The 10347-nt window shown below is 36.4% G+C and overlaps 1 protein-coding gene across 1 annotated transcript in view; it reads right to left on the reverse strand.

Moving 5' to 3' along the window:
* The window catches only part of LOC142344430 (transient receptor potential cation channel subfamily M member-like 2), a 106360-nt gene that overhangs the window by 17555 nt on the left and 78458 nt on the right, over nt 1–10347 (reverse strand). The window contains exons 14-16 of the mRNA XM_075396068.1: nt 9630–9876; nt 7595–7615; nt 6902–7395 (exon numbers count right to left, since the gene is read on the reverse strand). Coding sequence (XP_075252183.1) covers nt 6902–7395; nt 7595–7615; nt 9630–9876 — 762 coding nt within the window. The remainder of the gene's footprint in view (nt 1–6901; nt 7396–7594; nt 7616–9629; nt 9877–10347) is intronic.

A 10347-nucleotide genomic window follows, 5' to 3' on the forward strand; every position in this document is an offset into this window, starting at 1 on the left:
ATTAGAAACAAGAATTAAATGCGACGCCTCACGCAAGGGTTTGGGATGCGCATGGGAACAACGAACACCTAATGGGTGGCATACAGTAGCATTTGCGTCACGATTTTTGAATTCTGTTGAGGACAGATATAGCATAAATGAACTAGAACTTCTGGGCGTTGTTTGGTCCGTGAAACATTTCAAATATTATTTATACGGCGAACCCTTTACTGTGATCACTGATCATAGAGCTCTTCTCTCAATCATGAGAGAAAACAGGTCTAACAAATCATAAAATAGTAGACTGACACGTTGGGTAGATCGATTACTACCATTTGATTTCTCAATTGACCATCTTCCTGGCACAAAAATGGGATTAGTGGATTATATCTCTCGCGACCGGCAACAACATGCTGTTAATATATCTGCATATGACGAGCAATTTATTGTAGCTAAATTGGATGTAATTAAACGCAGTGCAAAACACTTCTTATTAAACTCCGAAAATTACGTCGATTTCGCAGCGCGAAATCCACCTACAAAAGGCGTCATAAATAATCCAAATTCCACTAATAACTTATGCAGTGAATACGCACCGCGAAATCCAGAATATTCTACAAGTACGCAAATTGATAACCCAATTAGCGAATTAACAATAAATAATTTAAAATCCATCCCCAAAATCGAGACAACTAACATTGCTCACTCGCTTTATGCCTTGAACCGACCCATTGAACAGTGTCTCTCTAATTTGATTAATTTCCAACGAATCGCCACGAAATTCGAAAACGTTTACATGATGTCCCAATCAAATTCCGATGATGAAACCCTGATGACAGTCAAACAATCGACTCGAGAGTACGATTTGCAGAATAGGGACCCTCAACAGCACAAGCAGCACCCGCAACTCCAATTACGCCCACAACCGATACAACAGGCACTTCGCCATCAGTAGACGATCTCTACCTTAATTCTTTCATATTCGCGCTCTCCAAAATCTTCTCCAGCTCTCTAATGTCCAGCCTGACAACCAAGGAGGCGATTTTGAAAGAGATTCGCGACTGCATCCTTATGGACAACGAAGATAGATGCAAACAAATATCACCTTATATCCATTCCTTTTGGAAAGATTTACATGTAAAGAACGGGTGTGTCTGCATAGATGACAGGATTGCCTTTCCCCATGCGATCAAAGATGCATATGTAGACGCCATCCATGCAACTCATCCTGGCACATGGGGAATGACCGATATGGCAACACACGCGTGGCGGCCATATATGCACAGGGACATAGCTACGAAAACTGCAAAGTGCAATCCCTGTGTCAAGATTGGTAAAAATTTAAAACCTATTACACCTGCAAATAAATGGGCACCATTAAAGTTATGTAAGGTTCCAAATGAAGAAATTCAAATTGATTTTGGAGGACCCATTTATAATGAAAAAAATCAAGAGATTTACTTTCTTGCATGTAATGATCGATTTTCGAAATTCCCAACAGCAGAAGTATTTGATAGAGCTAATGCAGAAAATATTTTGAAATTTCTTCAAGAGTATGTTTTGCTACACGGTATACCCCGTGCAATTAGATTGGATCACGCTCGATGCCAAACGGGGCAGCAAATTAAAGCATTTTGTAGTCAAAATAACATACAGCTAATCGAAGCGCCAATACACGATCACAGAGCAATTGGTTTGGTTGAAAGGCTAATTCAAACAATCAAGAATCGCTTAGCTTGTATTAAAACGGCGGCGCAAAATCAATTCAATGTGAAAGCCTCAATAAATTCAATAATTTATCAACTACGAATATGTCGTCAAAAGACTATTAATACATCACCATTTGAGGCACATTTTGGTAGAAAAGCGAATACGCCACTAAGCAATATAACGACTAAACCAGATCCAAAAAGTCTAACTTACAGAAAGATTTTAAATAAATATTTAGATTTGGAGACTGTCAGATGGGACGAGCTTATCACAGACGAAAACTGGAACAACGATGAACCTAGCGACATTGAGATAGAGGTGAATAAGAACAAACTGGGCAAAAAGGCGATGAAACGGCAAAAGGAGGACCCAAATAAGGAATCAAGATTGATTTCTCATCTAGATGTCGGTCAATCTATACCCAGAACGGAAGCATCATTGGAGGTAAAGCTGGCGAAAAAGAGACCTCGCACGAAAAGATCGAAGAAAAGTCTCGATGGCTTATATGACGTCTTAGCACCAGGATCTTCCGTAATCAAAACAAATAAACATACTTCAGTCATTAAAGAACCTGAAAAAAGAGACGTGACAATCAGGAACTCGAATTTAGCAAAATTTGGGACAAAGGCGGAACGTGACACAGAATTACAGGTGTACGCTAATAGACGTCCCAAATTACCAACAGGCAAAACAACAGAAGAGCTCAAAAACCATCACGCAAAAGAATCCAGAGAGAAGTTAGAAGGAGGAAAACGAATGAAGCATAGGAAAGTGGCAGATGACGTTAGTACAGTGTCGTCAATTCATTCAAATTTTACACGTGCCCTCCGAGTAAGAATGCCAACGAAGCCCAAAAGACAACTGTCAACAGCGTCGCCAAATCAACCCACCGAATTAAGTAGCAATCTCGCGGTGCCAATGGAATTACCCACCACAAGCATTGTTATAGCGGAGCCACCTAGTAGGCCAAAGCGAAAAGCAGCTACAAAGGCATCATTCCAACAATCATTCTGCAGCATTAATTCCAACAAAACGAAAGCGCTCCACAGTATCAGTCACAGAATCGGATGAATCTGCGACTTCAGTTCAAACTTGCCCTCTAACAACCTCATGTACTGGAGCAATTGGGAAATATAAAAGACGAAAAATATCAAGAAACAACAAATTGAGAATAAATCAATAATTTCAGCCATACAAAGAGCCGCAGCACAATCTAATCAAGAGGAAACTAATTTTACAGTCGGCCCATGTTCTCCAACAACCTCATACCCAACCCAATTCTATGTTTCACCCAACTACGAAGAACCAGAAGTGTCAATGACAGTTGGCGAGGCTGAGAGAAATTACGAAAACGAGAGTGATTAAATTACATTTCTCTAAAACTGTTGCGTTTAAAACTCTGATTAAAAACATTACAGTATTAATTATTTAACAAGTACATATGATTATTAATTTTCTGATAAATAACTTTGTTATTTATTTTTGCCAAGGGGGAAATGTGGTATAATAGTACAAATTTAGTTTGGGGCTATCGTTTGGTTTAGCTAAATTGGCTCATTTTATGTTAATTTAATTTAGTTCATTTCATCTGCCTTTATTTTGTTCATTCATTTAGTTCTAGTTTTGAAGATCGAATCTTATGTTTTCATACTTTTAAATTTTGTTTACATCCTGTGCATGATCTTCTGTCTGTTCGCATTGTCTCGTGATTGTAAGTTGCCGCATTTAGAAATGTAATCTTATAAAAAAATTGTTAATCAGTTTTGTTAGCTTTGTCTAAATTCATTCTCTTCATTTTCGCAATTCAAATTAGTTGACTCTCTCTTGAACTAGAATCCGATCCGCCAAAAAGCCATATTTTAGACGTATAAAAAATTAGTATATTTCTCTAAGCGAAATACCCTATAAACAATTGAAAGAGATTTCGCTACGCCGAATCTGCCTAAATTCTGTAACCAAAATATTCAATACACACGCAACAAATATTAGCGTCAAATCGCTCCACGAAATCACCACTAAATAGCCGCTGTAGAATAAGCTAAATGGCGCCGCGAATCAACTCAATTCTACAGATTGTAAATCTGTACGACAAAGAGCCAGCTTAATTCATCTTTAGAAAAAAACGGAGGAAAACCGATTGAAATCTTGTATTTGTGCCAAAATTTTAATTAATGTGAATAAGGTTAAATTATTTCGAACTTTTATTTATTTTGCGTTAACCAAATATGATAAACTGCAGCAAAGTGAAGATAAATAAAAACTAAGATAATCAAGCGAGTTCAACTTATTTGTTGGAGAAAATACTTTTTTAATAGCGCTGTTCCGAAAACTATAGCACACCTTCATTCAATTCTGTGTCATATCTCGAACGTGCAATACATTGACAGCATGTACATAGAAAGTCACAAAAACTCTTTAAGGAACGATGACAAAATTTCTACGTTCAGGTTTGCATTAATCTTAAGTTTTCTATGACTGCTAGAAAAATTGTGTTCAACAAATCTTCAAAAAAATTAACACACTAACACAGTTGTGACGAGCAATTTTTATTCTAAGATCCACGAAAAAGTCTAAAGTATTAGAAAAATGTCGTTCTTTTCAATTCAAAATAAATCATTTTTTTTCTGAATGGTCTTAGATTGAAATTTGCTTCACCAGATCAAAACCGATTTTTTGCTGTTTTTATGTTAAAAGTTTTTCACTTCAGTTTCCTTACTACTTTCTATTTTGTGTAGCTCTGTAGCTGACAAAGTGATATTAGTTGTGAATTCCCAATTAGTCAAAAAATCTTCTGTGAGATTTCTTAAATTCTTAACTCCATCAATTGCTTCGTTTGGGCTCAACTCAACCACCACGTGCATAGTAATTAAAATCAATAAACATACAGAACTAACTAATGATTTCCCTCTTTAACATCCTGAAGCATAGAAAAGAAACTTAAAAGGCTTGAAAACAAACACAGTTTGATCTTGTGCCAATTAAAATTATCCAACTTTTTAAACTACTTCTTTCATTTCAAGATCAGTCTATATCTTCAACTCTGTAATAGCAGATTTAAATTAAAGACTTATTTTGTAATAAAAACAAAAACGATTATAAATTGAAATTTGGCCTCCCTAAAATTAAAAAAAAATTCACCAAAACAATTTCATTTAACTTAAGCCTGTCTTCTTTGCCACAGCCAAGGGCACTTAAAACAGCTGAATTTTTCTCATAGAAAGAAAATCAGGGGTTAAAAAGATTTTATGCAAAAAAAATGATCTGTTTCACGACAAAATGATTTGAATTCTTATCATCCATCATCCATCTCACACTGGCGATTAAAATCTATCAAATCTGAATGCTTTTGGGAAAAAGTTTTGTATTTATTATCAATATATTCCTGATGTCAATCTCTTGGTAAATCTAAATTACCTATAATCTAAGATCAATGGAAATGTGAAGCATCAAATCTTTAAAAATTCGGTCTTAAATTTTATTCAAGAAAGGAAGTTAAGGAGATGGTCCCCCCATCATTTGTTCAAGAATTTTCAAAGACTGTATTTTTCTCCGCTCAGAACTGCAAAGCATACCCTGATTGGTAAAAAAAGCTGATCAAAAAGTAGAACTGATAGATATAGTTTTCCTAATCCCCATTTAATGAAGTTTTGGATCAACAAGTGTGTTCGTTTGAATCAAGATCTTTTCAGTGTTTTCGTCATTTAACACGCAATTTCACTGAATCTAAATTCATTATAATTGCCCTCACTTAACCAAAGCTTCGGGTTCACCATAGTTGGACCAAAATTTGGTACCATGAAAAACAATGGTACCATGTAAAATTTTCGACAAAAATAGTGGCCTGTCAACAAAAAAGAAAAATGCTGATCATAGATAAAACAATCGGAGCTGCAGGGAGAAATAAGAAAAAGGGCAGCTGAGAACAAGGCGCTGTGGTGTAATGCGCTGCAATTACGCAGAAACCACGATTAATTAAAGAAAGCAGATGATAAATTCACACATTAGACAGCAATTATATTTTCAGGAAGAATTAAGTGGTTCGAAATTTGTTCAAAATCTTCTTTTTAGTGCCTAACTTAGCCCCAGATATGAATCTTAGAGCATTTCAGCGCTGAACCAGCACATTTCAAGAGTGAAAACTTAATTCAAGTCTGAACTATTGCTTTTCCAGGATATTTTAGGTTTCTTTATGTGCAATTTTCTTTAACCATTATGACTATATTGAGGTCAAAGGGTTCGCCCAGGCTAAACTTATCCTGCATAATCTGAAAAAAACTTATACACTAAAATTAAATCCGAGCGGAGTAATGCAATACTTTTGTAGCTTATAAATGTTATTATTGTAGTATTACACACACCATTTATACAAAAACTTCTAGTTTGTAGGCAATTACTACAAAGACCATTTAGCGTAGTGGTTACGGCTTGCTACGGTAATTAAATGTCTCAAGCAACCACGCGGAAGTTTGAATCGCATATAAAGCAAACCTTGCTGGCGGGAGTTACGCTGCGCGTATTCTTTTTCAAAAATCAAGACTGGCCAGTGTAAAATGCGACAAGAACAGCATACTGGTCATCCTAAAAAAAACAGAATGTCTCTTGACTGATTTAGCGCTAATTTGCTCTGCCACTAACCTCCAGAACCTTTTCTGCGTATAGTATAAATAAGATTAGTTTTCTATCAATTTTTCTAAAAGTTCTTTTACAGATGTATAGGAAGATATGAGCCAGAATCTTGACGGGACCTTAGAAAAGTCTCGTACCCTCGCTTGATACCCAAATATTGCAAGTTTTACGTCTGGCGCTTATTATAGAAAAATCTGGTATTCTCAATTATGGCACTGCAGAAATCTGCAATTTTGAGACTTGCGTTTAATTATCAAGCCATGATCAGATCTCTGATCATAGTTTAAAAAAATGAGAACGTACTATGATTCAGCGCTGGAGACTCAGGTCCCGAACAAGAGCCTATCGTATGTGTGGAAGGAACGAAGCGAAAAAATCGAGGTTCTTTATTTTTGATTATGAATACATCCCAGGCTGTCCGACCTTAGATGAAGTGGTCAGGCCAGAGTACGGTACCTTATAAGTCTTAAAAGACAACCGCATTAAATTCTTGTCATAAATGTCGGCGCCGTACACGGCCGTATTAAGTTTTCTAAGATGCCACTTTAAGGCAGTATTAAGATTTCCATTAATATTGCATGCTAACCTCTTGGTCAATGAATTTGAGACTGAAGCCCAGAAAGCCCAGAAAGATACAGCAAATGCCCACTAAATTCCACTCGCAGTAACAGAACAGCTGCACTTTGAATCCGAAGAAAACGCGGGGGTTGAAAAACAGCTGGATGCTTTGAAATAAAAGCGCAATATTAAACACCAGTAATATCTTCTCTTTTAAGTGTATTGTTTGTGTTTTGCTTTCGTACAAAACAACGTTCGATATTATGAACAAATAAGTCAAATACGTGATTAAACTGATCAAGAATTTAGAAATTGATGAGGTGTAGAACTTTAAAACTGATTTGAGAACTGAGTTTTTGCTAGAAGAATTTGAAGAGGGCTGTTCTGATGTTGGGACTTCGATGGTCGAGACTTGAATTGAGGTGTCCGAGGCTCGAACGTCTTGTTGAGACCGCGTGAGAGCTGTCAATTTCCTCCTATCGTAAATTAGACTACCATTGTTGAAAACACTCGGCCGTGAGTCTAAAACGAATGTTTTGTCATGTTTTGTTTGTTTTGATTGTTTTTTTTTTACAAAAATGAAAACAGTGATTTGTGAAAATCTCAAACTAATAAGTTGAAACCATTTGAAGTGTGTGTAACTGAGAACTTTTTGGAAACAAATGATTAAATGGAATAGACCAAAATTTTTCTGAAATGATAGTGATATGTGCATTTTCACCTGGGGATCTGGGGCGCCCATCTAAAATAAAATTGATCTAGAATACGTCTGCGTTAATTCACGTTGATCAATAGCACAAACATAGCCGATAACATCGGAAAATTGCTCTCGAACGACTAGTGGGAGCTCGAATCTATTGCAAACGCCTGCTTTAATCAGGGGTACAGAGCGAAATTCACTAACGGGGGCTTCAAATGACATCATTAGAGGCTTTATATGACACTAAAAACTTTAACAAGTTTTAAAGTAAAATTGTTTCACCAATTTCAGCGCACTTTCCACTTGACATTTAGTAGTGAACTGCGCCCCTGTTGACACTAGTGAATGAACGAGAAACTCAGACCGTACAAAAACGAAAAAGTCAAAGGCGTATTACTCGAAAAGTCAAAACGTTCAAGCAAAAGTTTTGCACAAAAAAGACACACACGTTTATAATACTTCCTGCAAACTTCTCTGCAGAGCAATTAAAATTACGCTCAAAAGTTTTCTAACTTTATCAGCAATATTGTGATTGTTCCGACCCACTTTATTGGGGGGAGGAACTATATACTCAAATGGGTGTTTTTGTTCAATCAATTTTGGCCAATCGATATATTCATCGTAGAGGGTTGTGAGGTGTATCATTAGAAAGCCCATTAAGTGTAGAATAAAACGATTTTTTTGAATTTCATGTTCTTTCACGGAATTATCGAGGTTTAAATTTTGTGAACATTTTCGATTGATTCTCCACTCATACATAAAGTATGTTAAACACAATAAATTAAATGAAACGTTGCTATAGTTTTATGTGAATTTTAATTTATCTTAGAAAGTGAGTTGAGTTTCCAACAACAGTTCAATAAACAGACTTTGCCGCTACATCCGACAGGCAGTTTCCGGATTAAATACTACAGAGCAAGATAGGCATGACCTTTAACTGTGGTCCTCGATCGCGTTTAGGCTGATATTATTGTATCTAAATTGTATGCCACCCCAATCTCGACCTTAAATTATGAAAAGACCTATAAGCCTATAGAAAGACCAGGTTGGGGGTAAAATTGAACTAAATTACACGGTCGTGGACCCTAGATAAAACCGAGGTTAATAATTCTTCTCAAAAGTCCAGCCAAATTTTTTTCATATATAAAAATGAGTCAAACTAACAATTTCTGTCAACATCTGGCTGCGATCTCTCTTCGGTCACCTTCTCCAACCTTACCCTATGTTTTACCAATTGCGCTACATGTCCTTATCTTTGAAGGAAACTAAAAACCAGACATTGCTACGGTTGCGAGCGTAATTTCAGGACACCTTTTTTTTCTCTAGCCAAGTTCGATGATGTTGATTTAGTTCCAACAAGAGTCCAGAACATCGCGCAAAGTCCAGACACAACATCGCGCAAAGTTCTGTTTTACTTTTAGAGCCAAATATCTACCAGGACAGTATTTTGATGCGTTATATCGGTCAAGGACTGTCTTTTAATATTTCCAGGTCTAGACTAGGGCAGGCATTATAATCTAATTGTTTTAAAGATGGGGAATTCTCTACAATGTACCAAAGACGGAGCAGTTGTTGAAAAGATCCTATTAGTTAGATATCGTCTGCTAGCATTTCGACTTTCTGTAGACTATCTGTAGTAGCTATTGTATGATATTTTGAGCGATTCGGCGTTTCGTACATAGTCTATTACAAATTTATAACCGTCCTTTTTCGTCAGTTATTGTTGTTTTTCTTGCTGGTGAGTCATTAATATGTTAACATTGCATAACATTTCAAACAGCCGCTGTGAGAGCATATACATAGAAAACTTTTGGTACTTTGGTGAAAGTGAAATTGTTGTCGCAGTTTCAGTCTCAACAAAGTTGCGCAATTAAGCCTTTAGCTGCTAAAAATCCCAAATTAATCAATTTATATCACACTTTATTCTTTTCGTGAAGTTTTTCGTGAAAATTCCCAACATTTAGACGAAGAAAAACTAGCACAGAAAACGAACGCAAAAGTATCAATATTTCTACAAGATTTCGCGATAGAGCAATTATAAGCAGCGCTTATATACCTTTATATTTGAGCAAGAAAGTCTCCGTGTCAACTTCATCCACCTGAGACGCGTTGACTGCAGTTGGTGACGTCATAGTATCCGACTGGCCTCCTGATGCGCCCCCATCTGGGTTGAAGGAGTCAAAATATTCGGAAAAATTGCAAAGTGGAAGCATCAGAAGTCGAAGAGGGATGAAGAAGAAGGCTTTGAAAGCGTGGAAAAACTTCATCTTCAGTCCACTTTTCCATGATTTTTCTACGTACACCTGTCATAAACAATATGAAATTTTAAACAAAGCAAAGGTTTCCTATATTAAAGATTTTGAAATCAGATAATTTATTCGTTTTTTGTTAAGAAAATCGATTATTGCTTTATTCCCGGGTCGAGGTTTTTGGGTAAATTTTCGTAAGAAATGCGGTGAATGCGGTGAATTTTCGTAAGAAATGCGGTGATTGCGGTGAATGCGGTGAAAAAAAATAATTCACCGCTTTTCACCGCATTTCTTACAAAAATTCACCACCAAATTCACCGCATTTCTTACAAAAATTCACCGCATAGACTATTATGGCAAAATAATGTAAGAAAAGCGGTGAATGCGGTGAATGCGGTGAAAAAAAATAATTCACCGCTATCTCTCAAGCGGTGAATTATTTTTTCTCACCGCTAGATGCGGTGAAAAAAAATAATTCACCACATTTCACCGCATTTCTTACAAAAATTCACCGCATATGGTTTC

Source organism: Convolutriloba macropyga, chromosome 8 (assembly GCF_964194025.1).
Source record: "Convolutriloba macropyga chromosome 8, txConMacr16.3, whole genome shotgun sequence".
Taxonomy (NCBI): domain Eukaryota; kingdom Metazoa; phylum Xenacoelomorpha; order Acoela; family Convolutidae; genus Convolutriloba; species Convolutriloba macropyga.